At 44.1% G+C, this 12,909-nt stretch overlaps 1 protein-coding gene across 11 annotated transcripts in view; it reads left to right on the top strand.

The window, feature by feature from the left end:
• The window catches only part of TRIP12 (thyroid hormone receptor interactor 12), a 1,008,257-nt gene extending 999,503 nt beyond the window's left edge, over positions 1-8,754 (top strand). For 7 of the 11 annotated variants that reach the window (XM_078668151.1, XM_078668159.1, XM_078668158.1 and 4 more), the window contains 2 exons: positions 178-281; positions 8,186-8,754. In XM_078668151.1, the coding sequence (XP_078524277.1) occupies positions 178-281; positions 8,186-8,382 (301 nt within the window). In that variant the 3' untranslated portion in view covers positions 8,383-8,754. The remainder of the gene's footprint in view (positions 1-177; positions 282-8,185) is intronic. The other 4 variants (XM_078668157.1, XM_078668153.1, XM_078668156.1 and 1 more) reach the window with 1 other exon arrangement.
• Positions 8,755-12,909: the final 4,155 nt, after the last annotated feature.

The raw sequence follows: 12,909 nt of genomic DNA, 5'->3' as shown, positions 1-12,909 counted from the left end.
GCCCAAAACTTACCATTAAATATATGCAATTGTACCCAGTGTAATTTTCAGCTACGCATGGTATAATTTGTTAGAGGTATGCAGCATTGCTTCAAAATATGTTACCATTGTTAACAGGAATTAACGTTTCTTGAAATGAAATTGTAAAACTACAGTAAATTTATATTTTTGTTTCAGTCGGGCTGTGAAGTTCCTGTTTGAGATTCTCAGTAGTTTTGACAGTGAGCAACAACGACTGTTTCTCCAGTTTGTTACTGGTAGCCCCAGACTGCCTGTAGGAGGTAGGTTTCCTCGTGTTAGTTTTATTTTATGTGGATTCGTCTTCCATTACTGCTGTTTGTTGGTAATTTTTCAATATTGTATGAATCATTTATGCTTACATTTTATTTCCACTACAAAGTAGTCTCGGCATCCTGTATACCTTTCCTGAATATTTGATTTTGTTTTATGGCAGGGCTGTAGATGCCTGTTCATTTATGCACCCTATTTTTAGAAAGTAGCATGCAAAAAGAATAAATCGAAGATGTTAAGTCTATTTGGTTAAGTACAATTACTGTATACCCTTAATGCACCAGAACCATCCCTTCAATGCCAAAGGACAGAGCTCTAATAGTTCTGAGGCACTTAATTTTTTCAGCCTTTGAGCTTATCAGTGAACACTGGGCTCTGCCCTGTTATCACCTAACAATCACTTTTTGCAGACCGGATTGTTGTAATTGCCTGTCTGGGAACTCTTATAGTCTTACTGCCTTGCCCTTTGTGGTCTTCGTGGGAGCTCAGTTATACATTAAAATTGCTAAGTAATCCATGTATGAGATATTGTTTCTTACCAGTATAGAACTTCTGTTATTTTTTCTTACCTCCAATAGAGGTTGCAGTGAATCTAAAAGACATTTATGATTGCTGTTCCTGGCAACCATTTTTATCTAGCCATCATTGGATAGAGGAAGATTGGGAGTACCACCAAAATGTTTTAACAATTGAAAGTCAGAGTTTTCATTCCTTAGTCTTAAAGAAGGGCTAGCTGATATCGTACGCTAACAATGTGGCGATGGTGGCTTTGACTGCGCCTGACCGAAATGGACCTAACCGTAGGTTATGGAGAGGTATTACACTGTTCCTAATGCTTCAGTACTTTCCATGTAGTAGCTGAAATCACCCTCATAAGATCCAATGTGTATGTAGCGCTTGCTCTGTCTTAGAAATTGGTTGACTTGACATAATGACACACTGTCTGGCTGAAGTGGAATGTGCAGACTACCTTCGATGATAGCCTAGAATGGGCCTAAAGAGTGTCCTTATCAATATGGAACTTGATGTCGGGCTTAGCTGAACATCTCCTAAATGTGTTCCCACATCTGGCAGAGGTGACAGCTGCCATGAACACTGTCTTCCAAGTGAAGAATTTGAGCTTGCAGTCCTGCGTAAGTACGAACCATGTGATAGGCAAAACATGCAGAGCAAACCCTTTGAGATTGTTCAAACAGTGTGTCAGATGAAGGGCTCTTCCTGTACTGGAATATCACTGCTGAGTGTGCATGTATGTGCAGTGTTTTGCAGTCAACCATCACAAAACATTGTACATTTCTTTTTCTGAGTTACTTGGGTAGACCCAGCCTGGTAGTTAGTCAAGTCCGCCATGCATTCCAGAGAATGACCCAGATGTATCAACTCCAGGACTTAAGGAGCCATGCTCTAAGGTTGAGACAGACTGGATCATAGTGTACTCTCTTGCTTGCATCCCTGCTTAGAAGTCCGTTGATTGTAGAGTAGCGTGGCATAAAACAGCTGTTAAGCTTAGTTCATTGCTACCAGAATCATAGGGCGCATGTACTCCAGGAACTTCAGCATCAGGCATGGCAGCAAAGTGATTGGATAGAAATTGTATAGAAACTTTCAATACTAATCCAGGGAGAGAAGCGTGAGGCAGAGGAAGACCCACAGGTGTTTTGATCCTCCATACACCCCAATTGGTGAACATGTACACCACAACCTTTGAATGGTTGACCTTCATTTTAGCAGTCCATGTCAAAGTAATGTGTGCTCCTTTTTATTAAGAGAATGCACAGGCTGTGCCCTGCTTGAGAAGGTAGACATGTTATCTATCATCAGGATTATTCTCGCCTTGAAATGCAGCTGTCGCTTGAAGGTTTATTAGACTGTTTTGAGGACATATGTGTAGAGTAATGGTTCATATCTGATAGACTTCTAACAGCACATTCCTTACCTTAGAATTATCCCCAGGTGTCAGACTGGATCTGGAAGTTTTTTGTGAATAGGACCCCTGTGTGCCGGTAGGTGGTATCATTCGGCTGTGTGGCATCATCTGAGTCATCCACACCAGGCATAACTGGCACAGTGCCTCTATAGGCGCCACCCATTGTGCTGACGTCCGTTCTTTTTGCGCCAGTCAGTGCGGATCCATAGAAGTTACCTCAGTCACTTTTTGACAGAATTTCTTTTGTCTCTCGTCGAACATTTTTGAGACATCGTCTTCTGGTGTAGCAGGGATTTCCACGCGGAAGGCTGGTTTCCAGCCATGTGGCACCTGTCACTAGCAAATGTTACAGATCTCCACTTCATCTGACTTGGGTCCCTCAAGTGCAACCACGAAGCCACGACTGGCGTCTATTGTCTTGCCATGTACTCCAAGGCCTTGAGGGAGCAGTCCCCAAGCTCCTTGCTGCTCGACAGTCTCAGTCCCGGTTGAGGGGAAGGTCGTGGAGCCATTCCAAGTGTTCACCTAAGTCGTTAGGATAAGTCCCACAAGCATAAGAGGAACAAGAAGTCAGAAATCTTCGACTTCACGCTCTCTGTTAGTCATCCGACGAGATGAGGAAACGTCTACCTTTGAGGCCTGTCTCTGCGACTGAGCCTCCGTCAGGGCTATCCTTGCACCTCTCTGAGTTTCCTGGAGCAATCCCTGCCTAACTCCATGAGTTTTCTGGTGCGCCAGCTGGCCCCGCAGTTTTGGGATGGGCCCCTATTGGCTTTCTGCTGGCGTGCTTGCCCTTGGCACCTCTCGGGTCCCTTGAATCCATGGACTGATCCAGACTGACGCCAATCGAGCCACTCATCCCCAACTCTACCACTGAACTAGATGGGCGCCGCCTGATGCTGACTGGAGGCATTCCTTCAAGGCTGGAGCCTGCACCCTGTTCTTGTGGGCTAGAACTTGGAGCTGGTTGGAAGGGGCCACTGGACCCTGATGAATACCAGCCCATAGATGTCACTGAGGGCACCTGATGTGAGGATCTTGTGGATGCCAGTGGTCTGGACACCTCCCCAGATACTAGCTTAGTCTCTGCTCTTACTGAGCTTCATTTGTGGTAGGGAGGGCAGCTGAGGTCCGGGAACTTGAGCTGCCATCTTTGATGGGGGGGGTTCCTCGTCCAAGCCCTGCATAGGGACTCCTGTGAATAGGACAATTTCCCGCTGCCATCGGCGTGTCATATGAGACCCCATCTTCCTCACTTAACATCCTATCCTGGAGAGCTTGTTGATTCAAGCCTCCACTTCCAAAGTTATTCCTGCCATATTCCCTACCACTCAACGGAACAGAGAACCCAAGACCCTGGATACCATGGGGAAGATGTTCTCTTACGCCACCCTGGCACTGTGGTAGATGAACACTGCATACCTTTTGGCCCAATACTCCTACTTGCTTTGGGTCTCAGTTGAGCAGGTGCTGCTTATGGTCCCGGAGGAGGTCTGGGCCATACTTAGGCTGTTGCCAATGGGAAAGATACATCGAAGTTCGCTATCTGACGTGGCTGGATACAGCCAACTCACTAGGCGGAGAAAGTTCATAGTCAGTAGCCCTTAGGTGCCATGCCTGTTTGAGAACCACTGACTATTTGGGCGATGTCCAGGCCTAGCTCATGGACATGCACTTTGATGGTTTCTGTCTCTTTGGAGAGAAAGCGGACTCGGCGCTGGAGTGCTTCAAGGACAGCAGTGCTAGAGTCAGGTCCTCTGGCCTTTCCACAACCCTTCGCCAACCCCAGTCCACTGTTAGAACTGTTGTGGCCATGGAATGGGCTTCCAGCCACATCTCTACCCACCCAACCACCACAGCCCACAAGCTTCCCAGCCCCTGCATGGCAGAGGATGTGGTACACGCGCGCGCGCACACACACACCCCAATCTCGTGGGTCAGGTAGCCAGAGTTTGGGCCTTTCCACCACCCGTCCTCCATCTCCAAGCCTCTTTAGTTTGCCTTCAGACCATCATGAGGATCCAGTGGGAGGCAGGATGCCCCATCACCTGCACCACTGGTGATCGATAACATCTGATCGCTGGGTTCTCAGGATTGTCCAGTGGGACTTTTCCTTCTCCTTTTTGACTACCCCTCCACTAATTCTACCTACTTGGGGCCGGCTGACAGAGGACCACATCTCTTTAGTCTGCTAGGAAGTGGAAGCCATAGTGAGGGTGTAGGCGAAAGAAGTAGGTTGTTGGTGTTAATCCAGCTACTTTCTGGCGCCCAAAAAAACAGAGACCTTTATCCTATCCTAGAGCTGCTCCCTCTCAATTTCTTCCTGAAAAAGGAAACATTCAAAATGCTCGCACTTACTTAAGTACTCTGCCCGGGACCTGGGAGACTGGATGGTACCGTTGGACTTGCAGGACACATACTTCCATGTTCCAGTCCTGCCTGCCCACAGAGGTTACTTGTGGTCCACCCTAGGCCACCCCCACTTTGTTTGCTGTGCCCCCCTTTGGCCTTACCAGCACCTCTTAGGTGTTTACCAAGGTGATGTTTGTGGTTGCAGCTGATCTACGGAGATCAGGGGTGACAGGCTTCCCCTATTTAAACGACTGGCTGTTAAGGTGAGCTTGCCCCGGGTGGTCATCTCCCAAATCCAGACTACGGCGGACCTCCTGCACCCACTGGGGTTCACTATACATGTGCCAAAGTGTCACCTGATCCCTTCTCAGATGCTCCCTTTTATGGAGCTGTTCTGGATACAGTGCAGTTTTGGGTTTATCCTCCCAAACGAGTCCAGGATATTCAGTGTGATCCTGATCTTTCAGCCTGTATCCTGGGTTTTGGTGAAACTGAATCTGAGGCTGATGGGCCTCATGGCATCCTGCTAGTGATGCATGCCGTTGGCATATGCGGGCTCTGCAGTGGGCTCTGAAATTCCAGTGGGCGCAGCATTAAGGGAATCTCTCCAGATCTCCGAGGTCACTGCAAAATCTCTACAGTGGTGACTGATGTACCGCCATTGGGTTAGCAACAAATTCTTCTCCCTTCCCCAACCAGATCTAACAGTAGTGACAGATTTGTCACTCCTGAGATACGGCAGCCATCTGGGAGAGGTGGAGATCAGAGGACTCTGGTCTCTTCTGGAATCTGGACGCCACATCCACCTGTTTTAGCTCTGTGATTGATTGGCATTGCAAGCCTTTCTACTCCCCATCAAGGACAGGGGCCCAGAGCGGACAAATTCACCCAAAGATGCCTAGCAGATCATGAATGGTGTCTTCAACTGGAGGTGGTGCAAGGTCTCTTTCAACCATGGGGGAGAGCCTTAGTTAGATCTATTCGCCCCCACCGTGAAGGCGCAATGTCATCCATTGTGCACGCTGGAGTTCCCAAGGTAAATCTTGCTCGGAGACGCATTTCGAGTTGAGCTTCGGCCTTCTGTGCACCTTTCCTCCCATACCACTTCTGCCTGGAGTTCTCAAGAAGATCATGAACTGGGCATCCTTGTGGCTTAGGACTGGGCTTGGAGAGTCTGGTATCCTGAGCTGTTGAGCATGCCCATCAGTCCTCCAATCAGGTTGTCCCTTCGGGAGGATCTTCTATCACACCAGCAGGGGAGGATACTCCACCCAAACTTGTCAATGCTCCGCCTTATGTGCGGAGATTGAGCTGGGACAGTTGACAGTTTTCGACCTTCCACCTGAAGTCTGTAATGTATTTTTGGCAGCTCGGCCATTCTCCGCAAAGACAGTATGTGCCAGCTGGTGGAGCAAGTTTGCGTCATGGCATACAGTCAACCAGGTTGACCCTAACCTGGACCCCTTTTCTAATTTATTTTGTTTCTTACTCTGGCCCAGCAGGGCTCTGCATTGGGCATGTTGAAGGGTTATTTATCTGCCATCTCCGCCTATCTGCAGCTGACAGATCAGCCTTCCCTCTTCAAGTCCCCTGATGTAAATATGTTCCTTAAAGATCTGCAGCACATATTTCCTCCAGCAACTTGGTTCTTACACCTTTCAATTGTGTGTTCCCTTTGAGCCGCTTCAAACCTGCTCTTTTAAGCTCCTCACCGTCAAGATGGCCTTTCTGTTGACAATCACATCTGCTCGGAGGGCCAGTGAACTGAAAACACTGTTACCTCAACCTCCATGCATTTTTTTCCCAGACACATTGGTACTTCAGACTCGAGCATCCTTCTTGCTGAAGGTAGTCACTCTGTTCCATGTAGGCTAGTCCTTCACTTTGCCTACCTTTTATGCTCCGGCTCATCCCTCTAAGAAAGTGGAGCGAAACTACTGGCGGGACTCAAAAAGAGCATTGCAATTCTACCTTGGCCACACAAAACTGTTCCGGGTGGACAGTCAACTCTTTGTGCGATATGTGGGAGCCAAGAAAGGAAAAGCCTTACAGAAATAAACCATCTCCCAATGGATTGTACTTTACATTAAAATCTGCTATGCATTGGCCAAGAAGCAACCCCCTGAGTGTTTACATGCTCATTTCTCCAGGGCAAAGGCTGTGACCATTGCGTTCACTTGTGGAGTTCTGGTAATGAAGATTTGCAAGGTGGGCCTCACTGCTCACTTTCAGCAAGCACTACTGTCTGAACAGTCAGGCCCGTTCAGTCATGCAAGACTTTCTGGTCTAAATTGTGTTTGCCGACCCTCCTCCAGGGAGGTATTTCTTGGGTTTCTATTCTAAGGTAAGGAATCTGCGGCTAGAAGTCTCTATCAGATGAACAAGTTACCTATCCTCTGTAACGCCTTATCTGATATTTATCTAGTCACAGATTCCTTACTGGCCTACCAATCCTCCTATGTCTGCGTACTGATTTATTGGTACAGGGCTATTCTCTTTTCAGGGTCCTAGTTCCACATACCAGTAGTAAGTGTTCTTCGTGGCTCCATGTTCATTGTGTGGTAAGTTGCAACAAGAAACTGGTGTCTGTGTGCTGTGTTTGAGCATATATGAGCACCACACTTCACTTTTGGTGCAGACTTTGCCACCTACCGGCGCATAAGTGTACTAATTCAAAAAAATTCTGGCTCCAGTCTGACCACTTGGGATAATTCTAGAGTAAGCAATCTGCAGCTAGATAGCCTCTACCAGTTAAGGCGTTACTGAAAGTAACTTGTTTGATATGACGACAGACCTCCAGTCGATAGGAGACTCACCTCTGCTGCTCAGCCTTCTAGTAATGCACCCATGACCGACCAATGACGATCAGAAATAAATGTTGCAAAGGACTTTTGCGCAATAGGGAAAAGCATACGTCAACCATTCCAGAAAAACGACGTGAAGTTAATATGAAGAGCCAAAATTGAGACTAAACATAAGCTACATAATAGAAGAAGCTCTAGTTAGCATTTGTCTGGATACTCGAGACTGGTGGGAGGCTCGATGTCCTCTTTCAACTGGCTTGGAAGGCCATAACTTAAGACCAGCACGTCCTACTGATCCTGTAAAGTGTTGTATCGACTACCTTCCACCAGTTCCACCCACCCTTACTTCCCCCTTCCTCACTCAGACATTTCACAGGTACACCTACTCATCCTGCAGCAAGTTGTGGGCAGAGTTGCTGCAGAAGGGAGCTGTGGAGTTTGTGCCAGAACATGAAATTGGTCAAGTATGCTATTCCCAATACTTTCTTGTCCCAAAGATGGATGGGGGTCTTTGCCCAATCCTGGACCACAGGGTCTTAGGGGATTTAAAATCAATAGAGAAATGTGAGCTTTTTTCAAAGTGTAGCAGACATTTAAAAAAAAGTTTGAACAAAAATGTAGAAAATGTGTGAGAATGAATAACTTATTTAGCCTTTCACATGCATCGAATGCATTAGTGTGTCCAAGCTTAAAAGTTCTAATGTGCGACCAAGGGTCTTTGACAAATAGATTGATGTTTAAAAGAGTAGTAGTAGTTCTGCTAAAATTCAAGTTGTTGCTCACATTACATTTTTTCTTTTTCCTCACTCAGGCTTCCGAAGTTTAAATCCTCCATTGACAATTGTTCGCAAGACATTTGAATCCACGGAAAATCCAGATGACTTCTTGCCCTCAGTAATGACTTGTGTGAACTATCTCAAGCTGCCGGACTATTCAAGCATTGAAATAATGCGTGAAAAACTGTTGATAGCAGCAAGAGAAGGGCAGCAGTCGTTCCATCTTTCCTGATCCCAATGAAAAATGCAATGTCTGCCTGTTACAGCAAAGGAAAACAAATCATGATTTCTTTTCTAAATATATCACCTGACTCAAGGCAACACGTTGCGCCTTCTTGTTGTAGAAAAACAGCTTGCAGATTATAAAAAAGGACGCTTGGTTGATAGATCAATTTATGGCCCCGTGGACACAAATGATCAGGCCCGGAAAGTTGTTGTGAAAAAGTTTCTTTAGCAAGTTATTGTTTAAATTATCATTTATTTGATGAGTGAAGTTTTTAACTTGCTTTGCTGTGTGAATTTGAAAAAGAAAAGGAAGGGATGTTTTTCCAGGCTGAAACAATAAATGTGGCTGTGCAGTTTAATACTGGGCTGTGTGAATCCATCTAGCTAAGTCTGCATTTTTTCCTCCAAAGACAACTTTTGTACATAAGTACAGAAATTAACATATGTATTTGACAAATTAAGTTTAGTAGCGTAGTTCTGTGTAATTTCACTTGCCTCAGATTTCCCTCCCTTCTGTGTTGTCTAATGTGCAATTCACAAATTCTTTTGTGTACAACTCACTGAAGACAGTTACCATTTTTTAGCATGAGCTTCTGAGCTCATGATTCCCTCAAATTAAGATATAATTTAAATTTTACTAAATTAAAATATATTGTAAAAAAATATATATATAATTCAACCTCCGTAACTAGGTGGAATTTTTCTTATAGCTTAGTTTTAATGTTGTAGTAAATTTGTTGGCTACAGCCCTTTTCAGACTACATGACACACTAAAACTGTTTACATACTTATTTCAGACATCTGAAGTCTCATACTGGAAGTTTCTTCTTTTCTGTAGTTGAAGACTTCAAAAGATTGGGCTGGCCAATATTTATTATTATATGGCCAGAGCATTTCAAATTGATGTAATGTAAAAATATTAAAAGAAAACCTAAGCAGTCTCAATCCCTGTTACGGAAGACAAATCCCCTGTTCTTGCTTCAGTTTGTTTCATTTATTTTGTATTTGTTTTCAGTGCTAGCTTGGAACAAACAGTTCAGCCTTTGTCTTTTGGCACCGATGAAGCACCTGTAAGCAATGCTCTGTCCAACTGTTTTATGTGCTGATTTCTCAAATCTGCAATAATTTACTTCATCAGGTTAATGTTTTTACCTGAATATAAATAAAAAAAGTTTGCTTCACCTTTTTTGTTCAGTTTTCTGCATCTGTTAGTTGTTTACTTTCAAATCACAAATTTTGCCTTCACAATTATCATACATAGGTTGATACAAATTGCAGGTGCTTGTACAGCTTTGTTGGTTTTAGAATATCTTTACTGTTAAGCAGTGAATGTCTCGTTTACATTTTTTGTGATTAAGAAACGTTCAGTTGACACTTTCCAACATTTGTTCAGGATCCTTTTCTATATATGTAAATTTATATTTTCTGTAAGGTATGTAATTTTACCTTTGGTGGCTATCATAATTGAGAGGTCATTAAATGGTTCCCATATTTGTAAAGAAAGTAAAAATGTAACATGCAGTGTTAACTGCAAAACCAAGCTACAGTAGCTGGACATGTTGCTATGTAAATCAAATAAAGGACATATTTCAAAATCTTTAACTCAACAGCGCCCATATTTAGAATGTATGTCACACTTAAGGACACTTCTAACAAAAGTATCAGCTGCATATGTTGATTCTAGGTGGCTTGAGACTGAAACAAGATGGTAATCTACATACTGAGCTGAACATCCTTCAGATTCCTGCTACTCTCAGTTTTGATCTACAGTTGTGTCAACATTTGAAGGATTCTCAAAAGATTCCGGATTTGCTCCTAGTGCTGACACAAAATCCAAGCCGCCCATGCAACTCATCAGAATCTGGATGCAAATCACTTGGTGACAGAAGAGATAAGATCCAAATTAAACACTGACCCATGTTGGAGGTTTGCAAAAAGGACATGGTCAATGGAAAACGCACGGATAAAGCTAAGTGATGGACTGTCTCAGTGAAAAGTTATTGTGCAACTTAAAAATGGAGACTGTATTTATAATGTTGCCACAATGATGAACAACCACAATCCGCAAAATAAATGAACACTAGTTATTTCTAATTAATATTTCTCCCCCATGTTCTATGTGCAAGAAACCGATGTTGAATCTCTTTTCATTTGAATGAACCTGTCTTTCCAACAATGAAGATTTTAAATGTATCATTTGCACATTACCCACTCACTGCTGTCATATACCGTACATACCATACAAGTTTGTATCAAATTTGTTTCAGTAACATTTTTGAAGAATAGACATCACTCTTACAGGATCAGAGTATGTTGGCCTGCGAGTGTAGCAGAATTCTAATTCATCATGTTCTGAGTATGTTATTATCCCACACTTTTGTTCAGTTTCTTTTTGAGAACATGGTTCTTTGATTACTGCAATAGTACATCTGTGCTTGTTTTTTTATCTTATCTCTTAGGTGCAACACTAGGCATTGCCATTTTCAACTTAACCTCTAGAGTAAAACTATGGTTGCAATCTGTAGTTATTATCTGAATGTTTTTCATCCCTTTCAGTTTTTCATCTGACCCTGGTCACTCAAGTCTCACTTCCCAAACATTATCAAATGTCTAGTACACCGATTATCACTCATAGATTTGGCTTACCTTTTATGTGGCGCTTATTGAACAGACAGCCTTGTAATTAGGTTTTAGGTTTTATACGTCTTTATTTCGATTTTTGCATCATAAAAGACAATTATACAAAAAGAGATCAAAGATACGTAAAACAAGTTAAAACACCATATATACTTAAAACATTTCATCATTAAAAATGAATTAAACAGTGTATTAAAGACTCAATGTATGAAATACCCAGCTAAAATTATGGGTCAAAGTGGCTGCAAGTGTCTGGCTCGGATGATCCATGCCCACCCCAAGTACTTGGCCACACCTATTACCACCATCTCTGAGGTATTGGTACGTAACGCCCACATAGCCTCAGTGCTCCCTTGGATTTTCATTCGACAGCAGATAGGCCTAATCCATTTAATTCTAGGGGCATGATAGGCTGGACATGCAAAAAGGAAATGACCCACACTCTCCTTATGATCAGCACACCAGGGGCAGCGATCATTAGAATGAGCAGACCAGTTTTTGGTAAAGGACCTTACTGGTAGGGACCTGACTCGAAACTGATGGTATAGTTTTTTACCTAGAGTTTTTATGATAACGTCCCAATAGTTCTCCAGAAGAGGGTCCTATTTATGGGCCAAAAATCTACCTGACAAGCTGGAAGCATCAGATTGCACAATAGATGGAGGTTTAACAGATGCCCAATAAATTGCTTTAAAAGCTTGCTTCGGTGGGAAAGTAGTGGACCCCGGAGAAACCCACAGTTGGTTAAGACCCATGTCCTCCAAAATTAGTTTCACCTCACGTAGCCAGGGGATATTACTAGAACCCAGTGCTGATCTCACATCCGCCAATTCGCTGGCAAAGAGACTTAGATCCGGTGACGTCCAGATCCGTCTCCACAGTGCCACTAGCCGATAACGCGCCATCTCGTTGATCGGTTTACAACCCATATCCAGCAAGAGGGGTTTGATTGGTGTAGATTGGGGAAGACCTACCAAATTCCGCATGAATTTGTTTTGGACTTTTACCAATGACGATAGGTCCTTGTAGCCCCATAGGTCAGTCCCGTACAAAATGGCAGAACTGATTTTGGCTTCGTAAATCCTAAGTGCTGGTGTAACCAGTTTGGTTAGCGTCATTTTTTGCTCCTGAATTAGGCAGCCCGTAAGGCGTGCAAATTTTAAGTGGAGCACATCAATCTGGGGTTTCCAGCGGAGGCGATAATCTATGGTCACTCCAAGGTATGTCATAACCTCCACTTGTTCAAGACTGACACCATTCATCGTAACAAAACTTTTAATAGGACGATTTTTGGTTAGGACCATGAATTTGGACTTGCTCACATTTATTTGCAGATCATTTAACTTTCAGAACTCCTCAAACCTATTAAGTGCAATTTGCAGCCCTCTACGTGTCTTTGAGAGGAGCAAAGTGTCATCTGCAAAGATGAGCATTGGGAACTTAGACCCACCTAGAGATGGAGCATCGGTGGGGGTGTCAGCAAAAAACTTCACCACCTGATCAATGAACATAAGAAGAGGGTGGGTGCCAGGACACACCCCTGACGGACACCTCATGTTACGGGGAAGCTGTCCGTCACCTGCCCTTGGCCTCCCCACCTTACCCTGGCAAAATTGCCCTTGTGTAATCTAACCACAAGGTCTAGGAGGTCTAGCGGTAATCCCAAATTTCTCAGGACCGCCCACAGTTTAGCCCTTGGCACAAGATCGAAGGCCGACCTCAGATCTACAAAGGCGGCGTAGATGTGTCCACCGCCCATCAGCACCACCTTCCAGTATATCAGAGTGAATCTGAATACCTAGTCGATGGTGCTGGTGCCTGATCTAAAGCCCGCCTGCAATGGTGAGAGAATACTTTCCATCTCCATCCACCCTTGGACTCTGGCAAGGACCATCCT

This window comes from Lissotriton helveticus, chromosome 11 (genome assembly GCF_964261635.1).
Source record: "Lissotriton helveticus chromosome 11, aLisHel1.1, whole genome shotgun sequence".
NCBI classification, from domain to species: domain Eukaryota; kingdom Metazoa; phylum Chordata; class Amphibia; order Caudata; family Salamandridae; genus Lissotriton; species Lissotriton helveticus.
The sequence above is the reverse complement of the archived record's forward strand: the minus strand, read 5'-3'. Positions and strand labels throughout refer to the sequence as shown.